Raw genomic sequence first — 16,044 nt, forward strand, 5'->3', positions numbered from 1 at the left:
GGGGGGATGAATGTGTCATAAATAGTTCGCGTTTACAGTGGGCAGTGGATGCACGTTTAGCAATGCGATGAGGCCAGTGCACTTTGCAAGACTTGCGCTGCAGAGAGCCTCCGCGGATCCCGCGACCTTTTGCTGACAAGCCGGGGGAAAAGGAGAGGGAGAGGGGGAGCCGCTCGGGAGAGACAGAGGGTACTTGCCTTGGAGACGACAGCCAGGGGTTCCTTCGCGGAGGAAATCATGCAGTTTGCAATCTGGCTGGTTGGACTAATGTGTCATCTGTCAGCGCTCGTCCGGGACACTTTGCAACACCGATTGCATCCCAAACAAGGTAGTGTTTTTGCTGTGATTTTAGGAGTGCGGTGAAGTTCTCGTGTTGAAGATGTTTCAAGAGTAATCTGCGGTAATTGGGAATGGTGCGTGGTGCAAACGTTTGGGGGGCTTGTCAGCGCGCGTTACATTGATGCCTCTACTTTCTCTCTTTGCTTTTTCCTTTTGCAGAAAGCTTAATCAAGCAGCTGTCATCGTATGAAATCATCACCCCGCTCCGCGTCAATGACTTCGGAGAATCATTCCCCCATAAGTTGCACTACAGGCGGAGACGGAGAAGTTTAAATGACGACCTCTCGGGTTTACGGGTTCACTACAGGATTGACGCGTTCGGGGACCGCTTTCACCTCAATCTGACCGCAGAATCCGGCTTCATCGCCCCCTCGTACACAGTGACACACTTGGGAGCGGAACAGAGCAACGCCACGGACTCCCACTTCCATGACCAGAGCGATATGCGCCACTGCTTCTTCCGCGGACAAGTCAACGCCAAAAGCGAGTACGCTGCGGTCTTCAGCCTGTGCACTGGCCTTGTGAGTATTAACTTTTCACAAGCTTGAAAGTTTTTTTTATTTTGATGCTGACAGGCCTCCATCCATGCATCCAGGGAAGTGTGTGTCTGGGAGTGTAACAAGAGCAAGTGTCACTGGACAAATGTCACCGATGAGGAGAGCGCTCAGCTCTGCATCTCATTGCCTGTGGGGAGATGCTGCTGTAGGGCACAGTGCTGTCTGGGCATCAGGGTGGTGGTGTTGTGATGTTAGAGACTGGGGTTGATGTGACAACAAGACTCCACTCTACTGAAGTGCCCTTGAGCAAAATCCCTGATCAGCTCGAGCTGTGGTTGCTGCTCTTTGACTGACATATGGGGCAGTACAATTTGAATTGAACCTACGTATGTGCAGCAAATAGCCATTTGGTGTCATGGCTGTGCTTTTACTTTATCAACCACTTCTTTGCTGCTACAGGAAACCTCTAAACCTTAACAAAAACAAACCAGTAATAACAGCAGACATGCTAAAACTAGTGGTCAATTAATTGATTAGTTGATCGATGGATATTTCCATCTCAAACGCCAAACATATGCTGGTTCCGGCTTTTCAAATGTGCCGACTTGGTGCTTTTCTCAGTTTCATATCCCTCTAAGTTGAATACCTTTGTATTAGAGACTGTTGGTCTGATAACACAAGCTGATTGATTGATTGATTGATGGGAAAAATCTGATCAGTTGCGTCCCCAAGCTGCAGACATAAATCAGTGGAAAGCAGCTGTTTGCTTTTTTAATTGCCGTTTATCAGATATCTTTTAGATGTTATGGGGCTGTAATAGAGTTATTGGGTAATAATGAGTTTACAGCCCCATTATACCATTTGAGGATCCTGAAGTCATTTAGTTTGCAGACTCCTGTGTGAGAGAATCTGAGAAGTGTTGAAGGGGATGACTTTATGGGTCACATTAGGTTGCTGGTCCAGGGGCAGGGGGTTGACCTCAGCCAGGCGGATCCTGGCATGGACTCTGCGTGGTTGGGGGGGGTGTTTGGCTGGACTCAGCAACACAGACAGGAGGACCATAGCCCTGGAGTCTCCCTCTCTGCCACACCCCCTATCAGTGACATAATCCTTATTTTAGATAGGTGCACTGTGTACAGTACCAGGATAGCATGTTGATCTAATACATTCACAATGCATTCAGTGATTGTACTCCATGCTAGTGGGGGATAACTCCCATTCAGTGTAGCTTTGGAGAACAGAGACCACCACCAAACCACATTAAGTGTTTTTTTCATGTTTATATAACAATTTAAGGCATGAGGTATGCTGGAATTATCAGGGTAATAAGCCTTTAATTGCCCCTCTGCCCAACTTTGATGTATGACTCGCTTATCCAAACATGTTTGCATCCTTTTTCAAGCAATCTTTGTTGCTTATCCGCATCATCACTCATTGAGAATGACAGGACAATGGAGACAGCACCAGAGGCTATAGGGTCATAAATGAGTCCGTATCTGATCACTGGGGCTTGATGGCCATGCACATTTTGTTGGGTTGAGGTCATTAAGGAATAATTAAGCCCTAAAACAAAGGGGTCACTCTAGAAAAAGCAGGTTCCCCTTTTGTCTAGAGTTGCTCAAAGCCGTCGCCAGGGGGGCATCGGGGAGGGACGCGGGGTTGAGGGGCTTTTGATAAAAACAGATGTGTGCCAACACCATTTCATCCATGTCATGGTGGTGACCTCGCTTCAAATAGGAGTCCCTCAGCTGTAAGGTCCAGTTCAGCACCCGCTACTGAACAGCAACCATTGTGTCTGTCCAAACCTTTTGCCAGATTTGCTGCTGAGCTAATGCTGGGAAACCCTGAAACTCTGCCCCCTCCATTGACTAAACTGAGCATTTGTCTGTTCAGCCTTCCATTAACACCACATGAGAACTTTAGAGAGGCTCAACCATAATCGTCTAATTAAAGTTAACTTGCCATAGAGAGTGATTTACAAGATACAGGTAAACATCTTCCAGTTGTTACACTGTTTGAATCACTCATTACATTTAGACAATGACAAAGTACCTACATTTTTGTGCAAAAACCATGCTGCCTTGCCTCACAAAACACACACCCTAACTGGATTCTGTCAATACTTATTACACTGGCCTGTCAGAACTGAAGAAATAATAACATTTCAGGAGAGTTGGAGTACATAAGAAACATTGAGGCTCTGAGTGTGGTTGTTCCTATCCTGTGTCTTGTTTTCACAAGCTTATTACACTGCAGAACTGAAGACATGTCGCACTCAAGGCCTGTAGCTCTTTTGAGGAAGTACGTTGCATACGTGCAAGCCAGCTAATCCTTCACCCTTTGAAAGGCGGCGCGGAAAGGTACACATACAGTTTCTACATGTTTTCCATATCCGATTCGTTTTCCATTGTCAGACGTCCATCACTCATGGGGATGGTTATGGAATAATGCTGCCTTAAAGACAACATTCCAGTGTCCAATATCCTATTTAAGTGTGCGCATGAAATTACCATACAAACACCATTGTGCCTCATGGCGGAGTGAGCTAAGAAGCTTTGTGAGGGACTGAGCTGCCAAATCAATATTAGCATTCCTCTGTCAGCAGCTCTGTCCATGTATGACGATGTCACTCGTCCCAGTGTCAGGTCGTGAGGGGAAATGCACTTTCACAGCCAGAACAAGCACTCTTAGTAGCCCATGCATGAAGGTGTAAAATGGTTGACTGAATCATGATGACTTACTTATGTATTGATAAACGTATAAAAGGTTTTGAATGTCACGCGATTGCTTGTTCTCATGGTTACAATTTCAACAATGACTGATACTGAGCTGTTATAGATATTCTCTGACCTTTTGTGAGTCAGCATGTTCTTTCCATGTGCACCCGTCAAAAAAAAAGAGCATGGAAATAATGTGCTCACTGGTACCCAAGGGCTACACAGAAGGACTGCAATTAAACCGCAACCTCTTTGAATGAAACTATGCCCTAATCTGGAAATGAAATCTACACACATACAGTGCAGAGTGCACGTATGCAAACGCATGCTTCATACCAAAGCCGTCAATGACATCCCTTTTTTCTGCTCTAGATTGGAATATTTACGACACAACATGGCGAATACTTCTTGGAGCCTCTTTTAAACGCTGTGGGGGAGGAATATGATGAAGAGCACAACAAACCTCATCTTGTCTATCGGCACGAGAGGAAGAGGAACATCTCGCATACTGACAACAACACAGAGCCCTGTGCTGCCTCAGGTAACAGACTACAGACTGCCTAACTATACTGCCTGTAACCACTGTCTGTCTGACTTTCACCCACAGACACTTACTGTACCTTCTGATAACCTGCATTAACTTTCTGAGCCATTGCAATAAACACGGTCCTAAAATGGAAATTATACCCAGTCGCGATCTTTGGCTTGCGGGATACCCAAAAGGTTTCAGCTTTGATTAAGGAGCGTTATTGAAAACTTAATTAAGCAAAATGCGCTCCAACACCGCCTGGTGTTTCCACTCACGTTCTGCTGAAGTATTCAATCCCGGGCCTGTGGCAGCAGCTCAGAGGGAAGGAATAATTACATTTCAGGTTGCAGTTGCGATGAAAAGAACTGGAGAGGTTTTCCGCATGGGAGGCTGCTTAAAAAGTTCCCCCAATTTCATTTGAATGTTTATGTCTGAGGCCTTTAGGTGGTGGAGAGGCCCTCTAGAGAAAGCAGGGTGACCGAGTGGAGTTCACCGCGATGGAAGGCCTTAGAGTCCTCCTCGCAGGGAGCTCCATGGGAGGCCTTTGTGGCGTGATGCAATAAATCTTTTATGTGCAGCCCACTTGATTTGCTTGTTGCCTGAACCCCGCCATTGTCGCATGGTGGTGACTATTGTGCGTGGCGGCGGTTTAAAGAACTTGGACTGACCTGATGGGCGAGGTCAATACCTCCTTATTATGCTTTGCCCTTTCACTCTCTCAGTCTGTGTGTGGTAAACAGAGACTGAGAAATCTGGAGGGTCTCTCAGCCCCCACTCTGAGGCACTTTTAAATATACTCTCCTTTAAGAACTGAGAGTGGAGGCGTGGTGAATGACCCTGACTGAATGTCCCAAGAAAATCCAAATGCATCATTCAGTTAGTTTATGTCCTAGACAGTTATCCTTTTCCATCTACTTAATCGTAAATGAGATACATCCTGACTTTTCAACGCATAACCTCAAGTATGAACCAGTATACTCCTTGTGGGAAGGGGATTCAGTGTACAGCTGGACATAGTAGGGAGAACGATGCGTACATAGATCAGACACCTGTAGAGCTTGATCAAAGGGCTGCAGGTAAACAATAAGCAGCAGGATTAAAAGATCCAGTAGGGCCAGGCGAGGACTGTGAGGTGTCCCAGGCTGCGGCTCCTCAGCTTTATCAGATAGGCCCCTCTCCAGATGCGGTGATAAATGTGCTCTTTGAAGGCCACACTAAGCCAAGACTAACAGGCCTGTCCTGTCTTTTTATGGGAAGGAGTGCAGTACACGCTGCTACTAGCCGGTTGGATGTAAACACTGGTTTGGCACGTGTTGTTCTGCTTGCAAAACACTCGTAGTGGATGCTCCTGTTCTTGGATTTGGAAATTTGCCTCTTGGCTTTGGATTTTAAAATGTGTTAATGTTAAATGTGTTTGAGATAACATGTAGCACACATTCTGCTCTGTGGGCTACAGTCTCCATAGTTCCTTTCTCTTGTCTCCAATCTACACCATGTCTGTACATTTTTTTCTGTTCCTTATGTTATGCGTCAGACTAAATCAGTGTCTAAGTATGGGGCTCCCAACCACAGCCCAATTGCTGAGAGAGAAAGAAGTTTAGAGAAACACCGTACCAACAAGTAGAATCCTTGTTAGCAGGGGAATAGTTCTCTAAGCAGCAGAATGTCTTTAACTGTGCTCTTAAAACAGAATTTTGTACCTTTCTGTAGGTTACAGAAAAGATGACAGAGCATCTAATTTTTTTTATTTTTGGATCACGGTGAAAATCGAACTGCTGATAAATGGTTGATTAAGTACTGAATATACAGGTTATGAAGATACGATAGATTATGGAGAGTGTAACCCATCAAAGATATGAACCATATATACAGTGTTGCCGGCTATTACTGGAGCTACAACAAGGTGCTTCTAACATTCTGTCCACCTCCCAAAAAATAAAAATAGCTTCCTTTTATAATGCGATACATTTAAACATCACCGTACAAAATGACCACAGAGCTGAATCCACACCTCTCAGACAGACGGTACAACCTTCTAAAAGGTGTCATTTATTGTGGGGCTGCATTGGACTTTACCTGATAAACTGGTAACTCGGGGGTTAACAAAGAAGATGCATTTTTCTACAACAGGTTTTTATTTCAGTTTAGTGCATTTCTGTCTTCAGTGTAACCATCCAAAGCAATGGATTTATAGCAAGCTAAGAAAAAAAAAGAAAATCAGATTTATCTCATCATGTAGATGATGGACTGCAGGACTTGTGGTGTTGGCAGGGGGGGAGGATTCCTTTCCCAGTATCTCCTCTTTTTGAGGAGCTATAAAAGCACTCTTTGTCAGAGTCAGTCATCTTATGGCCTACTCTCTTTTTCTCTTTCACTCTTTCTTTCTCCACTTTATGTTCCTGTGAAGAGGACTCTTGCATTAAATGAAAATTGGTGCTTGGAGTTTGAGTGCTAAGGTGTTTTGGCAGGTTTGGGACTTTGAAGAGGTTTGAAGCTTTATGGGCCTTCTATTCCTGAAACATGCTAACTATCACAGTTGATCCAAACAGATGGAAGTGCTAAATGGCCAACAATACCTGCTAATCTGCAAGCCAGGCAGCGTTTTCCCTCTATATAGACATCGTTTTGCCTATTTAGTCACTGTGTTGATCATTATTCTTTATCCGCCTTTCTCTATGCAAAAGACAAAAACATATTTTTGAACACGACAAAGATGAAACAAGCTGTGTTTTATCAAGCAGCCCTCCAGGAAACAGAATGTATATCACCAACCAGATACTTCTGGTGAGATAAGCTTTTCCCTCATGATGTGTCATACTTCTGTCTTAATGCTCTACAGATGGTGCCAGAACAATAAATGGGACTTCTGTATCTATTGAGGCAGTACAACTTTCCAGAGTTTGTACAGTCCCTTCACACCTCGCGTTGAAAGGAGAGGAAGGCTATGTTTCCACATGAATTTAAAGACGAGGAGCTTTTGTTTTGTTAACTCTGCGCTTGTCATCTCTGACAAGTACAAATACTTGACTTTTTTGTACATGTGCCGTCACTACCTGTGAAGTGTCAGCAACAGAAGTGCAATGGTAAGAGCTTTTAAAGTGTTACCTTGAAGGAAAATTGGGTTTTGTTATTTCAGCAGTCATGACTATGACTATATACCTGTCTTCAGCTGCTTTTCCCCACTGTGTGTGTTCATTTATTCTTATGTGCAGTTAAATGCATGTGAGTTTAATATATGATTTAAATGCAACGTTTCCGAAGAAACGTAAAATGTGAGAGTAAATCAAAGCACCTGAACAACATGAGCATTTAGTTTGATCTCACTGACTGACATTTCTAGCAACTGTATCAGTCTTCTGTCTGTGTCAGCCAACCTGGGTGGCTTCCCCGCTGTTTAGAATATCTCTAGTGTAGATAGCTGTCAAGTGGGTGATTAATGTTTTAAAGTCACAGAGTGCCTTGTTGTGCCTGATTCTGGCTTTTAAAAGCCCCTGGGGAAGAAGCTTACTGGGCTCAAATCACAACACCGCTCCGACCTTTAATGGCACATTCTACGGGGTATCTGTCTCTGAGCTTGCATGTGAATCCTTGCGTCGTCCTTCGATATAGATAGCCACGGGGATGAGGGTTGCTACAGATAGGGGCAGATTCTTCCTGCTCGGTTTCTTCCCTTTGCTCTCTTAAAATCCATGTGAAGACAGGCATGAGACGGAGGTATCTCTTTCTCTCAGTCGCTGGCTGCGTGTCTAAATTCGTGGGGTGTCATATTTTGTCTGAATTTGAGATAGTGAATTGAATACAGACAGCTTGACAGCAAATGCTGCCAGCCATAAACCCAAACACCAATGTTCCAGTGTTTGGCTCCCTAGCGCTTCACCCGATTTCTTGATGGCTGACTGAGGGCAGCTACGTGATTGGCTTTGATGCGGCAATACTTGGCACACATGGCATCTGTGCCTCTCTGACCCTCAACACAATCATTGTATAGGATTCCCCCCTTGGTGCCCACTGTGTATACATGGTAGTTCAAATGCTAGCATCAGGTTTTTGGTCAATGGGTTCATTTGCATGGAAAATGCCCTCCCCCGCCTGGGGTTTGAACTAGCCGACTTGAATCGCTGCCCGCTCTCCCTTTGCGCTTTCATGTATGTGAATGGAAGCACTTGTTGATTGTTACCTCACTTCCCTCTTTGTTTGGAGTCACTCACTGGACGGGTGGATGTGACCTTGAGTTGTTCCCCTCCTAGAGGTGCGTGGTTACTGGACTTTGCTGGGCCTCACTTGCAACTATGTATGCGTTAAGCTCTTTGTTTTCCTCTTAGCTCCGGCTCTTGACAGGGGTCAGGGAAGGTGGCCCGGTCAGGGAGTGATGGACGGGTGCAGATCATTCGGACAACCTCTCTTCAACTTCAGGGTTCTGGCTTTAGATGGTGGTGAGCTTCTGCATGTCAGATGGCTCCAAAAGGCTTAGGCTTGCTTTGTGCCCCCATGCCCCCTGGACAGACTGAACCTCCCCCATTCCAGGAAGTACCTATTGTTGCCATGAAAAAAAAGTTTGTTTTTGCCCGATTGTGTGCATCCATAGATGTGGTTTGCATGTGTGTCAGTGGACGAAGAGTCCCGCTGAGTATTGGGAGCAAATCAGTCCAGCGGGATGGAGAAAGGAGCTTCTTTCTTCATGTGTTTGAGCACTCCTGGCCGGCACTAAATGTGTCTGCCGGTTTTGCTGCAGAGCTTGGCAGAGGCCCCAGCATTTTCCTCAACTCCCACTGCCTGCTTTTCTTCTTCTACACCTGCTTCTCTGAAGTAGCTTTCTCACCCACTGTTTTTCTTTTGACCTACATAGAAAAGAAAAAATCTGAATTTCTTTTGTCTTTTGATTGTCCTTTTGAATGGACATAAAGTATGTTTTGGAACGCCAAGCTGATAATGTTAGTCCTAGTTGTTAAATGAGTTGAAAAATGGGTTCTCCCATACACTGACTGGGAGTCTTGAGCCAACATGTGTGTTAGTTTTGAGTAATGTGCAAGTTTTCTCATCAGGCATGATGCTTTGTTCCGTCGTTGCCTCAAATTTCATGAGACTGCATCATGACGGAGCTAATAATATGGCCCATTGCACTCATTGGCATCATATTTTAAGATAACATACTCTGGACAAGGCTGGGCAACTACAGGCAGTCTATAACTTTAATAGCTGCCATGTGTCTGCCTGCCCTGAGGCCTCAACCCCATTGAACCCAATGCGTTGTGTTGTCTCGTGAGTTCCCGTGACAGATTCCAGCTGGGGCTATTTTCTGCCACTGTCTGCTGTCTGGCCATTCTTAACAGATGGGGGCTGATTGGGATGGCAAGAACAACTCGAGTGACAGTGACTGACTGCATGGTGGCATGGGTGACGTTCAGAGGTGAGAGGGGGTGACAGATGAGTGACAGTTTCCCACTGAGGTGGACTGGGGAGAGGCAGTGCCTGGAGCTGGCCAGTGAAACATCAGTGCCATCGCCTGTGGCTCTTGCTGTTTATCATCTGTGAAGCCAGAAAGCACTCAAAACTGCAGACATGCTTTGTTTTTGTCAAGGCAGAACTTTTTCTTTCAGGGTATTGAATAGTTTTTGGGGAAATACTTTTCTTTGAAACTGTTTAAAACATTTGTAAGTTCTTCTTGTATGGATTCTGGTTTGCTGGGTTTATTTTCACAGTTATGTCCATCCCTTCTCTGATAACATACTCACCTACGTAATTTCTGAGATCTGGTAGCACGGCGACATCGCTACTACAAAGTTAATTTGTCTGACTGAGCGATGCTGTTCCCAGGAGTCGATGAGTGCAATGCTATTATTACTGACATGAATGACGGCCAAACTTAAGAAAATAATTATTCTTTAAGTACCCCTCTTTGTGTTCTCGTTAGACGCCAAAGTCAGGTGCTATGTTAATTGTTGGTTTTATGGTGCTGTGGTTTTCGAAAGTCTCTCACCATATCTTTACACCATAAACCATAAATCCCAAAGCGGATTCCTTTTGCAATAAATACTGACTAGAAATGAGGAGCTCAGTTTTTAAAATAGCTGAAAATCACGTCGGCAGTCAAGTACTCACATTTAGTGTCCTTTTAAAAAATTGCATTCACTTACCTCCCATCTAGAAGGGAACACTTCAGCCCTGTTTGTATGTTTGTTGCGATGGCTTTTTGTGTTTGATGCAGACCCATTTTTAAAAATGCACTATTATTAAAACAGCAGTCCTTGAGGAGGCTGGATGTTGGTGGATGTTGGTCTCTCAGCCATCCATCAGTCATGTAATCTACAATCTGTTAAATCCGAGAGTCAGAAACTCTCAGTTTGAGTCTGCCAAATGAAAACACTCCAGGCCCCTGCCCATCATTAGGATTCCACATCCATAAGTAGTGTTTTGTCTCCTCAGAGGAGGTCTGCTACTCCAAACACATTCTTCAGCTCACAACCGTGCTGTCTTCAGCATGTCTCTGAACTGAAAATAACAACTGAACTCTGAGAGCACTGTTGGTGTACACAGCCCACCGTCTCCCAATGAGGTCAAAAGCCATGCCACTTCACTTTAAAAGCCTTCTTCAGCAACAACAATTAGCTGCCTTTGCTTCTCTCCGTCTCGCCACAGAATTGCACTTAATTGTGCCTCTGTCTACAGGAGTTTCAACATGTTTCCCCCCTTGAGTAACCAGAGTGTATGACCTTGTATAGAACCAGGGCAGTACCTATACTCAATGTAAGGTATACTGTCCATTTAATTGGCACCCTGGGAAAAGGGCGCTTTAACTCCCAGCGGGCCATTGTAAAAGAATGTTAATTAGTTCAACAATGAAATGTGTGTTCCCCATTGTTGGGTTCTTGGCATTGATACTTTTGACAGAGAGCTGAAGGAGAGTCAAAGAGCAACTCTTTGATCTAGATTGAAATCTCAATGAGATCCTTCAGGACAGGCTGGATGTACATGAATGGGCTCAAACAGAAAGTGCAAATTCAAGCATCAAAATGCTTCCATACTTAATGAAATGTTTATGAATGAAAGTAAAGAAGTGTAAACATATGTAAGAATTGAAACCATGCTGGAGTCTTGAAATATATATGAAAGTGCTCAGTCCTAATGTGCGGGTTACCTGCGTTGCAATTAAACATATTAATGAGTGAATAGATAAACATTGTTTATGATATGCATTGTGTTTGATTGTCTTTTGGCACAGTCATAAAAAGAGCTTTGAAAGTTTCCAAGTCAAGTAGGCGTAGGAGCAGAAAAGTGAGTGTGATGCTGGTCTTTTTCAGCGATGTGCATATGGAGCCTATTAGATTACAACATTTATAAATGCTTACACTCATCTCGGCTCCTTTTATTGTTCTGTTATGAAGAACCGCTGGAGCTCGGTTTTATAAGCTCGCGGTTGGGAGACTTTTGCTGGTGTAAAAATAAATTGAAGATCTCATATTTTGATGTTTGGTAATCAATTACCAACATGTAAAATACAGAGATGCAGATGTGTAGTTGATGCTGATTTGATGCCCAATGCCCTGAGGAGGATGTGACGTCTCTGTGTGTCCGGCAGGTCAGGGCAGTCACCCCTGTCTTCTCATGGTGTAAGTAGCAGCTCACTACCTAGTGAGAGGGGGATTTGAACCTAAGGCGATTTGGGAAAGGTTGTGTGTGGCTAATCTGCACTGATTCAAAGGCTATGATAATAGGGACCATATTTTTTCCTCCTCCTCCTCTTCTTCTTCCTCTCTTTTTTCATCTCACACTCGCTTGCTCTGAGATTTAACACCAATTTCTGTTGATGTAGATGCTCTTCTGTGCTTTGATAATCCCTTTGATGTCAGACTGTCTGCAGTGATGAGTCTGTTTAAGGGGTTTAGTGTAGTGGGTTTGGCCTCGGAGAGATTTTTCCTGGAAAATACAAAGCTCTGTCCTGGCCCAGCTGCCCGGGCTGTGTGCACTGACTGAGTCTTGGCTCTGACTTGGATGCTGGCACTGGCGTGGGGCTGGGCCTCACGGCAGCAAGAGCTGTGTGCCTTTGTGCCAGGGAGTCACGCTCCGCCTCGCGTGCCCACTGGGGGCATCACTTGAATAATCTCGGAGCATTCAGACCTAACAGTTGTACACAATCTCTCTCTGTGTGACTGTCTGGAAAGATTGAGTGTACAGAAGACAATAGAACTCTTCACCATAACCGGGTTATCGCAAGTTGAGGAGGTTGTTTAGGATGACGGACTCCAAACTATGCTTGGCTCGTAAACACTGGCAGTCATAAAATTACTGAGACTAAATGTCATTTTATGTTTCATTCATTTCTCAAAATTGTTCATTCCCATAAATATGCATGTTTTTGTAAAAAGCAACAAAAAACACTGCAGAACACTGCTATGACTGTTGACATGTTGAGTGCATTTGGGCCACATTAATATAAGTTTTAATATGTGGATAATAATGGATGTGAAAAATGTGCCCCCCATTTTTGCAAACACTGCAGCAATGCATTTTAGGAATAGGAGGAACTTGTCAAAGAACTCTTAGATTGTGCCGTTCCAGCTGTCGTGACTGTCTTTTTGCATGATTTACTATTCACTCCTGCTACATTTATCCATCGCGCTGTTGGGTAGCTGCTTAAATCCTTCTTACCCAGCAACTGCTGCAAGCAGTCTTTTTTCACACCGCATCACATATGGCAATGCGTTGCTGCAAATCTGGACAGCACAATAGCCTGTGTGCAAATACTTAGTCCTCAGATGGCCTGTTACAATCCAAAATTGCTATTGAAATCCTTCCAATGCTAATAAATTATTGATTGCGGTTGAAACATTTTGATGTTCAGAAAATGCAGATGATTTTTGATGTGTTGGTCATTAACTTGACTCATGTTGTTGAAGAGATTTTTACTGACTTGTTCAGCATGGGTGGATTTGCTGGTCAGTAACAGAACATGCTGCATCTATTTGTCCCAAACAAAATTACCTTCGTTTTATTTTTTATCAGTTTGGAGCTTGCCTGCACAGAGACCAGAAATCCCCTCTCTTGTTCCTTGTTCCCCTGCTCTACTTGTGGCTCTTCCAAACTCTTTCAAAAGGATACAGTCTTAGGAAACACATATGTGTATGTGTAATTACATCGGCTTCCACCTTAACCCTTGCAGATTTGTCTCAATGAAACCTGCTCTTAACGCGTTCTGTGTCTCTGCCTTGTCTCCCTCTTTCAACTTCACTCTGTCATGGTAAAGGAATCTATCGCTCATGGCCAGCTCAACACAGCTGAGAGAACGCCATTACCACAGTACATCGCTGACGTTTCTTTTCTTTTTTTTCCTCTTATGAGGCTGGTGTTGAAAGTGTTCTTCACCGCGAGCCTATGAAGGGAATTGTTTCAATCTGACATTGTATATATACTGCATTTGATGTTAACTTTGATCATGGTTGTCCACATTTAACTTCATTTTCAGATGATAATGTTTCCAGGCTCAGAGAGGTGGGATAGTTCGGCTAGTCCTTGTGTGAGTCGGTAAAATGTCGTCATGAGATTTTCTTTTTTGTGAGGCTTACACTCAGGCAGAGGGCGGGCATATTGCCTGACCTGAAAACCCGTATTCTTAAAGCTCACCACTGACCCCGTGTCTCTTGGTACATCTGTTTTCCGAGCACTGCAATAATTAAATTGATGGTGTTTTTTTGCCATAGAAGTCCAGCGTGCTTCTGTTATGTCATTGGAATTCAGCTAAGCTAAAACCCTCGGCTTTTAACTGTAGATGCACCATGCTCTCTACTGAAATGCCTTTATAACATAAAGCAGCGGGTGTCCAGTGTGGAAGAATTTGACTCTTTGATAGTCCAGTTCACCTATATCACCATTATTTTAAATCCAATGAATATGTTCCTCTCCACGTCATCACTCAGCATTTTTCTTTCTTGAAACAGAGAACTCTAAGAGGCCGGTTGCTTTTGAGAGCCGATGGAGTATGGGAGAGGAGCTGGACTCTCTCAGAGCCACCATAGATGATCAACACATTTACGACAACAACTCCACCGGCACACACCCTAAAGCCCCGCGCAGACGCAAGCGCTTCCTCTCCTACCCTCGCTACGTCGAGCTGATGGTGACGGCGGATGCAAAAATGGTGCGCCACCATGGACGCAACCTAGAGCACTACATCCTAACAATCATGTCAGTAGTAAGTAAAAACAAAAAAATATTTTTTTAATGTATGAGATGATTGGTATGAGTTTGTTATCGTTGTAGGTGTATACATGCACACTACTGTGTCATTCTTACACAAATGGATGTGCATGCAGTTCATAATTTTGAGTGGTCTATTGATTACCCAAATTACAAAACACAAACAAACATGTATTTTATTTACCTGCATTGGTATTTAGGCATGCAGATAGGCTTTTTATCCGTCCAGGTTTTCTGAGACCTCCCCAGTCTTAAAGACCTGATCACAACAGAACGTGGCACCGTGAAATAAGTGATGCTTAAAGCTTGGTGACATAATGACTAGTTGGTTAACTGGCCAGCTAACTGCTAACACACCAGCCACCTGGGAACATGCTAATGCTAGCCTGTCACCATAAATTCACGTTTCAAAGTGTACCAAAGTTGAACTCAATCTGAAAGATTTGCTGGCAAGAAAATTTAAACAAAATTTGAAACGTAACAGAGGCTAAATACAATGGAGGGGAAAATAATTTGGTTCACACAGTTGGAAACATTTAAAAAACGATCCTGTTGCTCTTGATAATAGATCCCATTGTAAACAGTCTGCAGTAGACCTACGCTCTCAGGAAATAGGCCTTTACGAACAGTGAAAACAGTGATTTTTTTATTTATTTTTTATTCCTTGAGCACCAAAAGTCTTTCATTGTATTAGGGTGGTGGCCGAAATCTCAGAAACTGACACCTCAAAACCTGGGGCAAATTAAACCCAAAATATTTTAATGGCATAACAGACGCAAGACGTGTTTTCTTTTAAAATAAAAAATATGAAACTAAATGCCCCAGTCCAGGTCTGTGTTTTTCTAGCCTCAGATGTTACTGTTTGACATTTTGCTCGTAAACCCTGATGTGACCCTAGCATGCTGCGGCTTCAACGAAAGTGGCCCAGTTAATTGGTAAAATCCTGACTCAGCACCTTGACCTCTTTATGAGCCCCATGACTGGGAGAGCTGCATGGTAATCAAGTCAGTAACACTGTGATTGACTGTATCTGCATATATTAGAGTAGTAGTTTCAAAGCAGGATAGGTTATCAATTGCACTGACCTGTGTGTACCTTCCGCTGTGTGTCTCGCTCTAGTATGACAGACCGTTCAAAACACTCATTGACATATAACGGAGTAATGATTGTCAGTGGTGTGTTAAGTAAGTTGGTGAGGGTACAGTCCGTGTTAAATGTGTCTGCCCAGTTTTTAGTGCCAGGTTTGAAGTCAAAACATTAATTCTGCTATGCTCATGTCTGCAGACCAGTGGTGCGGACACACACACAAACACACCTTTTTTTCTTTTCTTCTTTCAAAATCTCTCAGTCAATTTTCTTATCCACAGCTTACTGAGAGCAAAACCAAGTTAGATCCATTGTGTTCCATTTAAGTGAGGTTTTAAGGTTTTGGTCATGCAGACTGAGTGCCTAAATAACATAGTATATACAGTATATACGTATATATAACTGGCTGTGTGAGATACTGTAGTGATGTTCCCATGTAGGCTGCAGTCCCCTTCCCTTCTGGTTCTTGCACTAATCATACAATAACATACATTGGGGCGAGAGGATACAGAACAACGTCCTGTGTCACAGCTTGACTTTGAGCATTGAGCACCCACTCTGGACAGGCTTAGACCACGTTCGCCTCCCCCTAGGCTAAGAAAAGCTAAATGTTTATAGTGGCCTAATGAGTTCCTGTCAGGAGGCCGCACGTGGCCTCAGGAGACTGCTGGCCGACCGTGACAGG

General features: G+C 43.8%; 1 protein-coding gene across 1 annotated transcript in view; it reads left to right on the top strand.

Moving 5' to 3' along the window:
- The first annotated feature begins 10 nt into the window (after window positions 1-10).
- LOC116388710 (A disintegrin and metalloproteinase with thrombospondin motifs 20) overlaps window positions 11-16,044 on the top strand; it is a 74,688-nt gene continuing 58,654 nt past the window's right edge. The window contains exons 1-4 of the mRNA XM_031856827.1: window positions 11-328; window positions 499-860; window positions 3,926-4,094; window positions 14,015-14,268. Coding sequence (XP_031712687.1) covers window positions 238-328; window positions 499-860; window positions 3,926-4,094; window positions 14,015-14,268 — 876 coding nt within the window. The 5' untranslated portion in view covers window positions 11-237. The remainder of the gene's footprint in view (window positions 329-498; window positions 861-3,925; window positions 4,095-14,014; window positions 14,269-16,044) is intronic.

This window comes from Anarrhichthys ocellatus, unplaced genomic scaffold (assembly GCF_004355925.1).
Source record: "Anarrhichthys ocellatus isolate YVR2014 unplaced genomic scaffold, GSC_Weel_1.0 scaffold2, whole genome shotgun sequence".
NCBI classification, from domain to species: Eukaryota; Metazoa; Chordata; class Actinopteri; order Perciformes; family Anarhichadidae; genus Anarrhichthys; species Anarrhichthys ocellatus.